The following is a 13,110-nucleotide window of genomic DNA, read 5'->3' as shown; positions in this document are numbered from 1 at the left end:
TCTAGGGCTGAGGGACCAGTGCAGGGAGTAGCCAGTGCTAGTCTTCACAATATCCCATTTATGGGGACATTTTCTGGGATATGCTTCCTTGATTCACTTAGTAGGCTGGCTGGGAGATGGGTCAAAGGGAATGTGCATTTTCTTAGTCTTGATTAGCACATTTATTTGTCTGCAGGACCAGGTAGAAAAGTTCTAGTCGCATTACTGTGTAAACTTGTACAGATCTTTGCAATGATCAGACAATTCTTTCACAGTTGCTCCAAGTCTGGTTTTGGACCAAGGGATAAATGTGACATAACTGGAGGGCATTCAGACATCCACCGATCTAAATCTGAAAGGCCTTTCAGAGACAAGTTTTTTCTTGTAGGAGAGTATGAAGCTCAGTAATGGTGTTTTCAGTGGAGCCTGAAGTCAAGGAGGATTATAGCGGTGTAGGAGCAAGGAAGGCAGGGAGCCAGGGGCCAGAGGTGGGCTAGAGACCGTGGAACTTTGCCAGTTTGAGAAAGGGGGGCACAGGGGTTGCTGCTGCTGGCCTGGGGAGCTACTCAGGTTACAGAGTTCTAATACACTATTTGATTTGCTTTGTTTCAAAATGGTAGGGAGGTGAATTTATCATTTTTATTTCTTTCGGAAGCTTTTAAGTACCTATTTTAAAATATGCCTCTCATTGATTTTGTTTCATAAGAGCACTCTTGGTGTCTATCTACTGTGCAATGAGATTAAATTAGTTAAATGAAGTGGCTCCAGCAGTGGCTATTGGTCTTTTAAAGTAAGTGCATATTAGTGTCCTAAATACTAGACTGAGTCAGGACCAGATTCCTGATGTACCTGAATGCTTGAGTCCCATTAGGGAGGTCCTGCTTCAATCTTAGATATGGCAATTTCCTATCTTATTGAGAAACTTGAAACTATTAAAGATCTAAATGCATCTGAAAACCTTACAGTACACTTGAAAGAGACTGCTGTTGTAGTGTGCTGTTGAGTCAGAATCAACTCATAGCAGACCCTCCAGTGGCTTTTCTGAGACACTGAATTGTGGGAAGCCAAATTTCAAACTAAATATTAATGATAAACCAAATGTGGTATCAGGATATGAGGGAGGTAGAGATACAGGTTGGAATTCCCCCTCAAGCACCGAGACAGACCTTAGGCATTGCCAGGGGTTCAGTACCAAGGCAGACTTCAGGCATTTACACAATTCTTGGATTATATTTGCTAACCCCTCTTTCCTGAGTCAAGCATAAGGTTTTCAACAGAAAGAGCTTAGCTTAATTTACATAGAAATCTCTTTGTGTTTTGCTCCCTGGCAATTTTCAATAAAGGCACAGGGGAGCTGGGTTCAGTGCTTCAGTTCTTCCAGCTGTTTGCCACCTGCATTCACACTCTTTTTTTCTCCTCCACTCTTGGTGTCCTGTCCGTTTTGATTCTTTACTCTCGGTCGACAGCAGTGAATTACATGGAAGGAAACTTCTCATCTTTCTCTCATGGAACAGCTGGTGAATTTGAACTGAGTGCCTTTGGGTTGGCAGTTCAACTTTATACCACTGAGCCACTAGCATTCCCTCATAAGCTGGTTAGTAGGCAATGGGAATTGGTGTGTTGGAATTATTGAGACTGGCTTAGAATAGGGAAGGGTTCAGAGCTGCTGTAACACAGGATCGCTATATGTTGCAGGCAACTTAATGGCACATAACAAAAACATACTATATTGGTTGTTTTTTATTTTAGCCTTTTGTTTAGAGTCAACACGACCTCAGGGAGGGCCTTTGTATTTAAAAGTCTGTTGTTATATTTTGGAGGAATATTCTTCTGAGTAGCACAGCACTCTTCTGTCAATATGCTGTACTGAGGTAACCTGGATTTGATGTGATGTTAAACCTTGTGCCATTGGGGTGTTAAATGCTATAATGCTTACCCATGGTGGACAGTGTTTGATGGAGCTCCAAGTTTAAGACAGGTTTAGAAGCAGGAGTGGCATCTACTTCCTAAACAACATGCCGCTGGAAACGCTATGAATTTTGATAAATGATGACAGTTACAGAAAGGCCTTTTGTTCATAGGGTCACTTTGAGTTATGCTTGACTGATGGCAATCAACAACAACAACAGATAAAATACCATTAGACTTAATTTGTTAATAAAATCAGCAAGGCATTCATGAACAGAGAAGAAAATGAGGGTAAAACAGAAGAACAGACAGTAAATTCCACAAAGAGCCATCGAGAAGCTTACCTTAAATGGCCCCCTGAAATTCTGAGAAGGTAGTTAGCACAAAGTGGCTGTGCCCTGATTATTAGGAAAGCAAAAGGGAAAATTCATTCAAACACTGCTAACTATGTTAAAAAAAGTTATTAAGAACTCATATTCTGATTTACAAAAAATTGAGAGATTTATTGAAAGAAGAGATGGCTTGAGTCAAAGAGATGCTGAATTCCATGTAGCGAAATCCAGCAATCCCAAATAGCAAAGCTGTAGGGACAATTTATAAGAGGATAAGAAAGAACTCGAAATATGTTACTTAATTGGTATATACAATTAGACAAACATAAGGCAACACTCCTTAGAGAGGTAGTTTGGTTTGGTACTTAAGAAGATACGTCAGTCTTAGATGGGTTATACTGTGTAATCACAAGGGTATGTGACAGGGAGAGTTACAGAGTAGTAATGTCCTGATTACTAGGTATTCCTTTTTAGAAATCATCTTCTCAGGCAGCAGATATCTGTGTAAGATTTAGACAAGGTGGAGTGACTTCTGGTGCCAAGGCTTTCTCTGAGCCCTTGTTTCTATACACTTCCCTTTATTACGGATGCCTTTGAAATATGCTGTTGAAGAGTACTGAATATCCCACAGACTGCCAAAAGAACAAACCGCTGTATCTTGGCAAAAGTGCAGCCAGTGCGTTTCTCAGAGGCAAGGATGATCCAGCTTTGTCTCACATACTTTGAGCATGTTGGTAGGAGATGCTATTCCTTAGAGAGGGCGGTCATGCTTGGGAAGGTGGAGGGGCAGTGAAAGAGAGGAAGACCCTCATCAGGTGGGCTGACAGTCACTGTAACAATGGGAACAAATGTGTCAGAGATGATGAGGCTGGCACAGGATAGGACAGGATGCAGATCTGTTGGCCACAGTGTTGCTATAAGTTGTACTTGACTTGACAGCACCTAACAACAACAGCAACCTTTATGGCAAAAGGGAAAGCATTTCCTTCCTTTCATGATTAGGTCTGCATGGAAAATGGTTGCTGCTAGGATAAACATGGAACTAACAAAAAGGAGTTACACCTGGACTGTAAGCCAGACATTTCACATTTTATCAGATCTCTCAATTTTAAATTTCCTCCTACCTATAGCATTAATAGATTTCAAACTTTTAGTTTCCTTACTTGTTCTGATTTAGTATTCTGTGGTAGTAATCTGTTTAAGTACACAGTGATCCAAATCACATGAGTTTGGGTCACAAACAAAGTACCATAAAAAATTCCTGTCATTTTATTTAGTCAGTTTTTCCACTCTAAGAAACTAATGTCTAGGGGCAGGCTCCAAACTATCTGCTGGACTTACACGATACTTTTATTACCACAGTCTTTGCCTGTATTCACAACACCCCATTAAAAGCCTACACTTTGGGCACAGGTACCTCTTTCCCATTTATTGTCTCTGGAGCTGACTAGGTTCTGCTGGAACTGATAAGATTGGTTTGTATCCTGAGGCTAACCAGTCCAGACTAGAGGGAGTAAATTTAAAAATCTTAAATTAGAAGTAAAGAATAACTTCACTATAGTGTCATTTGGCCCAAGTAAACTTTTATAAATAATTTCTAGTCAAGTAATAGTTATAGTCTAGTTAAGTAGTAATGTGGTATCTGTACAGTGAAAATAATGTTCTTATGCTCCTGGATCTTGTCAACACACAGTGTCTTAGTAAACTATTCAGTGTTAGAGGCAATTATAATAATTATACTTATCTGAAAGACTGTACTGTGTGGAGGAATGTTCTGTTTATGTAGCAACACAGTAAAAGTCTGTAGATTACATAAAGAGCAAGGTTATGCTGAAACTGTACCTGGCTGTCTGAAAGCATTTCTCTTTCATACATTATAAGAGAAAAGTTTGAAGTTAATGTGAGATCAGTTTGACACAACACTGAGTAAGCTCTAAATGTTTCATATAGAAAATGTCAGTCAACAGATAAATGTTAACAGAAAGCAAGATAGGCAGAAAGAGACTGTCCTTCCTTGAACAAGTTTTTGAAACCTAAGCATTAGGAGTCCTGGTGGCCTACTGGCTATAGGTCATGACCATATATAGGTATATGACCAAAAGGTCAGCAGTTGGAACCTACCTGCTGCTTCTGGAAGAACGATAAAGCCCTCTGCCCTTTAAAGATGGAGGACAGGGGAGCTCTCTGCTCCTGTAAAGATTTACAGCCTCGGAAACACTACGAAGCAGCTCAGCTCTGAAGCAGCTTGTGTTAGAATTCAGTTGATGGCGATGGATTTGGAGGTTTTGGCATTAGGTGTTAATTTCTCCTTAGAAAGAGACTCTGGCATTCTGATTTTAATGTGTTCTGAAAGCAAAATATGTGACTCGTGAAATAAAGGACACCAAACCAAAATTTTGAAATTATGAAAAATTTAGGCCAAAGAAGTAAAATAAAAACAGCTGTTGGGAATGAAAAAATGACTGTAGGAATTTAGTTACAAGTACTTCACAAAAAACCATTTTCCATTACATTTACATAATGCAGCATTACAATACAAAGCTAGCAGCTGCGGTGACCAAGCAAGTTTTCTTATCTAACAAAAATAATTTAGATACATTTCTTTGCATGGAATTGTTATATATGTTTCCATTTTTGGTACAAAACATAGAAAAAAGCATTGGCACGTTATATAGTGACAAATCATTTCCCCTCTCCCACATCTACTACTTCCAAATATTCTGCATTCCAATTTTCAATTGGAAAAAAAATAAAACTTCTCTTTCAGCTAATTTACTCTCTGAACATACATCATAAAAATGCAGCATGGAGTACAGATAATTTGAAAGAAAATCTAAGCCTTTTGTTTACTGAATTTCTAGTATTTATAATACATGAAGAAGGTTTGGCTGGTAAGAGAGAAAGGAAAATCTCACGTTTGACTTTATGTAGATCACAGAAAGTTGTGAAAAGAGCGTATAAAAATATGCACTTGTGCTTTAGAAGCTTTTAGCATACAGTTAATAGCTTAAAATAGTATTTGCTGCTTCCCTAAATGCCTATTATTTGATATATTTACACATCTTGCATTTTTTTTACATCATTAAAGCAAACAGCATGATCTCAAATATAGATCAATTAAAAACATCTGGACCTTAAAACTCCCCCACTCCTTTCCCCAAATACACAGGTGTAGATGGTATATGGCACTGCAAACTCCATGGACCCAGAAAATTTAGATTACTTTAAGAAAAATTTTCAACAGTAAATGTATATATAAATTTTTTCTCTTTTTTTAAAAAAGCTTGTCCAAGGGCGTTCAGATTTAATGGCTTTTATATAATGCTTAGTATAGTGAGTGGTGGCTGCCTCCGTAAGCCAGGAATAAGGGAAGGCCATGGATTCCCGCTAAAGCACGATGGCATTTCTGCCCGAACATGATGGCTTCTGTTAAGGTGAATCTGTTTTACAGGAAAGAAGACTTCAGAGGCCGCCGAGCCCACTGTAGCGAGCCTTGACCCAGCCATGGCGGCTTCCACTTGACTGTCACACCATCGACCTGAAGAACAACCTAGCTAGTCTGTGAGGCTAACTAGTTTACTAGTAATTTGGTCCTAGCTGTCGTCTTCATTTTACATAGGTTGTTAGTTTGTTGTGTTTTTTTTTTCTTCTTTCTTCCTGGATGTATCTGTTCCGCAGGGTTTCAGAATCTTTCAGACGGTGTTCTTGAGGAAAAATTCTATATAGGAATGAATAGGAATGGTGACTTCTATGATAAGAGATGAGCTGAACACAGCTAACTTACTCGGTCATCTTCCAGGGGGATGGGCCCACATGCACCAGGTCTCTGCTTTTTGGGTCCTACTACTATGATGAGTCAGCTCCATGGTTTGACGAGGGCACACAGGATGACTGCAGAGCAGAGGTGTTTGCCAAGTATTTGTTCTGCTACTAAGTGATTGTTCAAAAACTTTTTCTTCAGAAAATGAGATTTGGTAACTTGAATTCAAGGTCAAATATTACACATTAGCTTCTTAACCCAAGTCTGCCGTATTTCATTATAAAAGCAAGGCTCTGCTCACACTGTAATTCACAGTACTTGGTGTAGATCAAGAAGTGTCATCCTAAGGTCTGGCTTTAGATGTCAGACGGGAGCCTCAGACTTTTGCACTTCAGGTCATCCAGCGTCTTCCAGTGTTTGTAGTTATCGGCCAAATGCTGCATCAGGGCTGGCAGATGGGCAAAAGCTGTTGGAATGTAAAAGAATCATGATGGAGCCTGTTAAATTAGTAGATCACAGGAACATTTGTAAGGCTGGGGCTCATGGGACAAGCTTGGGATCAGAATTAGAGGTGAGGTACCCCAAGTTAAGTCTTAAACTACAAGTGAATAAGTAAGGATGACATGAACCACTACAGGCAGTAACTAGAATTCAAATGAGTTCTGCTCTGCAGTCTGTCTTGAAGTCAAACTGTACTGACGTGAGAGCAGTTAGGCATGTTTTGTATGTAATGTCAGTCCAAGGTTTTCCTATGTAGTGAACCTTTCTATGCATAAAAAGATCAAATAAACATATCCAGATGCACACAGACATCTGTAAAACAATACAACGATAATGATTTGATAAATGCTGCAAAGTAGCTTGTTTTTTAAAAAAAAATTTATGTATCTTCAATTTTTAAAATTTTTATGCTTTATGGGAATTGGTTTGTTAAGTACAAGTTTCTTACAACTCAGCAACTACCTCTAGTTTTTAAATGATAAGCGGATCTTTTAAAAATTGCAAAATAAATCTACCAGATGCTCTGCTGGAGAAGGAGGGGCAATCTCCTCCTGTACTAGTCAGATCTGATTTGATGGTACACACAAAAAATAATAAAATAAAAAATTAACTTAAAAAAATAGCAAAATCAAATGTACTGGTGACAACTGAAAAAGCCAATGACTTAAGTAGATTCAATACTTTTTTACTTTCTTTTTAGAGATTTCCCTCTAATGACAGACTAAAACTGCTGTAGGCTTTGGAAGTATGTCCTTTGATTGGGAGAAGAGTTGTTTACCCAACTATCAGTCATCTAATGAGTCATCTGTACACGAAGTTATTTGCCAAGGAATTGAAAAGGTGTACATACAACCTTGCCCTGGCTATGGACAGTTAACAGTTAACTTTCTTATAAATGTATAACATTTATCTATAGGTCCATCCCATGCCATTAACAGTAATCATCATAAAGTTTAATAAACTTGTCCTGTTTGGTGATGAAGCATGAACTATCTTACCATCCCAGGCATCAAACATGTCTGTTATGAAGTAATCAATGAAGGAAATCTGGGACTTGGGGATGCTACAGGTGTTCCGGTCAAACACTGGCATTACCACAGGCAGCCCCTGCCTCTTCTCTTCATCTGTCTGTAAGAAATAAAAGCAGCATATGAAAAGCGTCTGCACTGACATGTTGTTACTTAGGACAATCTTGTGAAATTGGGTCATTACATTACTCTGTACATGAAGAAATGAGCTTCCTCAAGATTCCGAGATGCCCACCTGATGAGCTAAGTAGACGGAATCCAGGTCTCCTGGCTTTCCGAGCTCTTACTTTGAAGGGCACATTACTCTCTTTTCTGTAATATATTCTGATTGAAACCTTCTTTGTACTCAAGGATTCTAGGAAACTCTCATCTCAGAGGCATTCTCCAATTTCCCACATGTTCTCTGTTGTAACTGGGAAACCCAATTTTAATTTTGAATATAGTAAATATTGATGGATAAAACCCACATAATCAAAAGCTCTTTGAGGGTCACCAAAAAGGTTTTAAATATAAAGAATTCTCTGAGATTGAAAAGTCTGAAAACCACCACCATAGGGTGAACAGGGGAAAAAAAAATGAAATGTGCTCAAATATTGCCTTGATGTATGGAAGGAGAACATAAAAGATTGTATTTGATGAGTAGTGATGAAGAGGAAGCTATATTTCTGATACAATCTATTAAACCAGGTTCTTCTGAACCAGTTCTATATCTTCATAGGCAAATGGTACATACACAGAGATTTAACCAGAGTAATATAACATTCATGTTGAATGAATATTTAGTCTATTCATATTTTAACTGTTTCACAAACACTTGACAGAGATGGACCTGACAGATGTGACTGAGAGATAAATGAAGGACTTTGCCTAAGGAGACTCAGTACTTCACTGATGGAACCAAGAGCAGAGAGTAGATCTTCTGGTCTTAGGCGTGCTTAATTAAAAAAACCCAAACTAACTGGCTGTTCTGATCAGAAGATCAGAATCACCTTTTAAAACACTGGTTTAAATCAGAGTATCTGATTCAGGAGGCCTAGGAATCTATACCTTCTCCCAGCTCCCCAGGTATTCATGCACTCCGCCCTCTCTTAGGAACCACTACAGTACCCCATGGGTTTCTCATGTGCTTGTGTAGATCTGTGTGTTATACATGCTGGAGTGTAAGCACAGGACCATACTCACTGAGCTGAATTGTAAGATCCCTTGTTCCTGTTGCTGCATTAAGTGAGCAGCCAGACTGCAATCTTACCCAACAGACTGTGTGTTTTGACTTTTAGATTATACTAGCTTGTGATGGGAGCTCTGGCGGCTTAGTATTAAAGAATTGTACTGTCAACCCAAAGACACTCAGTTCGGATCCACCAGCTGCTCCATGAGAGAAAGGTGGGCAATTTACTCTAATGCGATTTACTGCTTCTGAAAACCCCGTAGAGGCTGAGCTGGGTCTGATGACAGTACATAACAAAAACAACAATTGGCTTGTGAACATTAATACATTCTTTTTTTGGGGAAAGAATGTATGTAAACAGAATTTACCTAAAAAATTTACAAAAAGTTATTTGCCATTCTCCCTTTACACAAGTTGAGAATAGTGAGAAATAGGATTCCAGGTCCTCTATGGATTTTGGGAATTCCATTAATGACCTGAAACTATTTGTAAAGAGCGAGAATGTTAATTTAAAGACTACAGTGTGTGGACCCGATGCATGATATTTTCATATTTAATGTGAAAGCTGAACAATGAATGAGCAAGAAGGAAGTTATGAATGTGGTTTTGGTGAAGATTACCAATATCTCATGAACTTCCAAAAGGACAAACATATGGTTCCTCCAGAATTCAATACTTGTGTATGCAATACTGTGTGTTGGCCCCTATTTATTCATTTTTATTTTATTTTTAAAATTATCACACTACTTACTCCTTAGGGCCTGTTCTCAGGAAGTGGGGATGCTTGTTCAAATGATACTTTGATGTCTACTATTTTCTAGCTTTTGTCCCCTATCTACCAAACTGGATTACATATTGCCATTCCCTTTATATAAAAAATTCTGTTTCTTTACTACACTAAGGTGTGCCTGATACAGGCCATGGTCTTTGCAATCACTTGTTATGCATCAGCGAGTTGGACAATGACTAGGGAGGACAGAAGGAGAATTGATGCCTTTGAACTGTGGTGCTGGAGAAGAGTATTGAATGTACCATGGACTGCCAAGAAAACAAACAGATTCATCCTAGAGAGGGTTAAACCAGGCTACTCCTTGGAGGCAAAGATTCTGGGGCTTCGTCTGACATACTTTGGACATGTTGCAAGGAGAGACAGGTCTTTGGAGAGGGACATCATGCTGGGTAGAGTGGAGGGACAGCGCAGGAGGGGAAGACCCTCTATGAGGTGGATTGATTCAGTGACTGGGGTAATCGGGATGGGTGTGTCAGAGGCAGTGAGATTGGCACAGGATAGAACAGGGTTTAGGGCTGTTGTACATAGGGTCGCTATGAGTCGCAAGCAACTCGATGGCACATAACAACAAAACAATAATTTTACTTCTTTCGTTCAGAAATTCCTTTATGTCCATATTTCTAAATCTTTCAAAACCCAGCTCTAATATAACATTCCACAACCTTTTGCCCCCTTTTTAGGCAGGGAAATAACCCCTCTTTTTTTACTTCTTTTGTACTTGACACTCTCAACCAAGTGGATTGACACCATGACAGCTGCAGTGACTGTACTGTACCAGGAAATGTGAGCATGGCACGGGGTCGCTGTGGGTCATATGCGATGTCACCTAACAACGACAACATAGCACTTCACATGTGCCTCTTTAGAACTGTGTGTCCCTTTTCTGTGCTGATTTGTTTAAGTCCACATCTTCCCCTCAGTGTCATGAACTGCTCAAAGGCCAGGATGAGTCTTCCTCAGGCTGGGATGCTACATAACACATCATGGAGACACTCAATAATGGCTTAATGAATGAACGAATGATTTTCTAGGTTTTGTAGGCATTCAGAAGCCAACAACTTGAGGATGAAACAATACTTCCAAAGGCCCAGTCTACTTCCCTGACCTGAAAAAGATTTCAGTTCGTGACAATTATCACCCATCATAACAGTCCACCCCTTAAGGGAACCAGGAGTTGAACTCCAGGGTAGGAGTGAGCTGTTTCCTTCCAGGACACCCAATTAACAGAAGCTCCTCAGCTGGAGAGGTCTTTTTAAAAAGGGCTTTTTTTTTAAGCTTAGCACCATTCCCTCGAGAGGCAGCTCACCTGTGCAAAATACTCCTCCGAGATCCTGCCAGCCCATTCAATGCACAGGTCCAAGGGGCGGCATGGGTTGGCCACATCAGCACACTTTATCATCATGCGCTTGATCAGCATTTGGTTTTCTGGAAAGTTCTTCCCAATAGGGTTGCACTCACAGTCACTGCCTTCGATCTGAAAAACAGGTTGTCAGGTCAGGGTTCAAGACGACGACAGAGCTGACCGGCAGGGCTACTGACCAGACAGGCAGCCATCACGCAGGCCCACGTGACTCAGAGCTTTGCCTTTCCTCTGCTTCACATGTAGCATCCTGATACATATACTTGTTAAAAAACAGAAAACAAGCAAAAATCCACAGCAGCAGTAACAACCAAACTCAGAAATTAAAAGGTGACTGTCCCTTACGCAGAGGTAACTGCCATAGCAAATTTCTGAGCAGTGTGGTATGAAGTCTTAAGGAGGATTTCCTCCCCCCTCAAGTTTATGAGAAAATACCAAAGCAGGACTTTCCATTTATTTATAAATTAAAGATGGGAGAACAATGGATTGAGACGTTGTGGTGCATTCACATGATGGAATACTACACAACATTCAGGGGTAATGATTTTATAAATTACTACCTAACTTGGAAGGAACTAGAGAGAATAATGCTGAGTGAACTAACTTAGTCCTATCAGGACAAATACTGCCAAAGGCCTTTATTGTAGAAATAGATAACTAGTAAAATGTGTATGAGGATACAAGAGGGGGGGAAGGTCGAAGCAGAGGGGTAAGGATGAGTACAGGTGTAATCACAGGGTTGCACGATTTGATGGGTAGAAGGAGGGGTGGGTAAAGGAAATGGGAAAGATCTGGTGTGAAAAACAATGTACATAAACTTTGTTTAGTAAACCAGTATTTTAAAAATATAATACCTGAGAGAACAGCAAACTGACCCTTCTATTGCTTTTTCATTTATTTTTCTACTTGTGTGACTGCCAGGTGCCCTCTCCTACGCCCCATGTCCCACTCCTATGTTACTGTGTCTACTGCCTTTTCCTGGCTCTTCTGTAGCCTGAGTGATAGCGAGTGATTGTTATGTAAATTATTGGGGCACTAGTAACAGTGGTGGGCTGCAGCAGGACCAGGAGTGTGCAGCCAAGTTTAAAAGCATCTTTCTGTCAAGTTGCAAACAGCACACAGTTGACTCTCCAGTAAGTTTTCTGAGGCTGTAAACCCCAAGGAGCTGCTGGTAGATTTGAACCGGCAGAGAGGTGTCACCTTTGGGGAAGCAGCATAACAGACTCCGCCACCAGCGAGCTGTGTCTAAAAGCCCGTGGTCTTGAGCTCTGTAGCCAGATCTATGAATTAGTTGCTGTGAAGTCGACTGCCAATCAAAGCAGCGCTATCCTCACAATCTTCATCAGACTTCACTCCAGTGTTGCTTCACTGTGTCAGTCTCTCTTGTTGAAGGTCTTGCTTTCTATGGCTCATCACCTACATTTTCAAACGTGAATTTTTCCAAGGACTTGCCCCCTCCTGACAACCTGCCTAACAGAATGTGAAACAAAGTTTACCATCCTTTCCTCTAAGGAGCACCCTGGGGTGCACCCACACAGATTTGTTTGTTCTTCTGGTAGTCCATGGAATAGTTGATACACTTAGACTGTGGAATAGTCAAGAATCCTTACATCACCATTCAAAGGCATCACTATTTTGGTCTTGCTTATTCATGGCCCACTTTTCACAGTCACGTGAAATACATGAAAAGACCACACCTTGAGGCAGATGCACCTCAGATTTGAAACTGACACCCTTGCTCCTTAGTACTTTAAAGAGGTTTTTTAAAGCAGATTTTCCCCAATGGAACACACTTCCTAGTTGACTGCTGTTACCATAGAGGCTGACTATGGACCCACATAAAAGGAAATTATTGGTAACATTGATCTTTTCTCCCTCTATTATGCTGTTATCTATTGGTACAGTTGTGACGATTTTTGTTTTCTTTATGTTGAGATGTAATTCTTACTGAATGCTGTGTATATAGTCTTTGATCTTCTGCTGCATGTACTTCAAGTCTTTACTGTCTGCAAGCGTGTGTCATCTGCATAACACAGGTTGTTGAGGAGTCTTCCTCCAATCCTGACATCACATTCTTCTTCATATAGTCAAGCTTCTCAAATTATTTGCTCAGCATACAGGTTGAATAGGTATGGAGAAAAGATACGACTCTGAGGTATCACTCTACTTTGGCTTATTTTAAACCATGCAGCATTCTTGTACATAGACCAAACAGCAGCTGTTTGAACAGAACAAGGGGATAAAGAAAGGTTTCAAATCAGGATATGTGAGTAAGTGTAAATAA

General features: G+C 40.0%; 1 protein-coding gene across 4 annotated transcripts in view; it reads right to left on the bottom strand.

Annotated features, from left to right (window-relative positions):
* Window positions 1-6,280: 6,280 nt before the first annotated feature.
* Window positions 6,281-13,110, bottom strand: part of PDE8B (phosphodiesterase 8B) — a 360,385-nt gene continuing 353,555 nt past the window's right edge. For all 4 annotated transcript variants that reach the window (XM_006889834.1, XM_006889835.1, XM_006889836.1 and 1 more), the window contains 3 exons: window positions 10,773-10,940; window positions 7,479-7,608; window positions 6,281-6,445 (listed from right to left, as the gene is read on the bottom strand). In XM_006889834.1, the coding sequence (XP_006889896.1) occupies window positions 6,336-6,445; window positions 7,479-7,608; window positions 10,773-10,940 (408 nt within the window). In that variant the 3' untranslated portion in view covers window positions 6,281-6,335. The remainder of the gene's footprint in view (window positions 6,446-7,478; window positions 7,609-10,772; window positions 10,941-13,110) is intronic.

The sequence above is a fragment of the Elephantulus edwardii genome, unplaced genomic scaffold, assembly GCF_000299155.1.
Source record: "Elephantulus edwardii isolate Elephantulus edwardi_28Jun2011 unplaced genomic scaffold, EleEdw1.0 scaffold00082, whole genome shotgun sequence".
Taxonomy (NCBI): domain Eukaryota; kingdom Metazoa; phylum Chordata; class Mammalia; order Macroscelidea; family Macroscelididae; genus Elephantulus; species Elephantulus edwardii.
The sequence above is the reverse complement of the archived record's forward strand: the minus strand, read 5'-3'. Positions and strand labels throughout refer to the sequence as shown.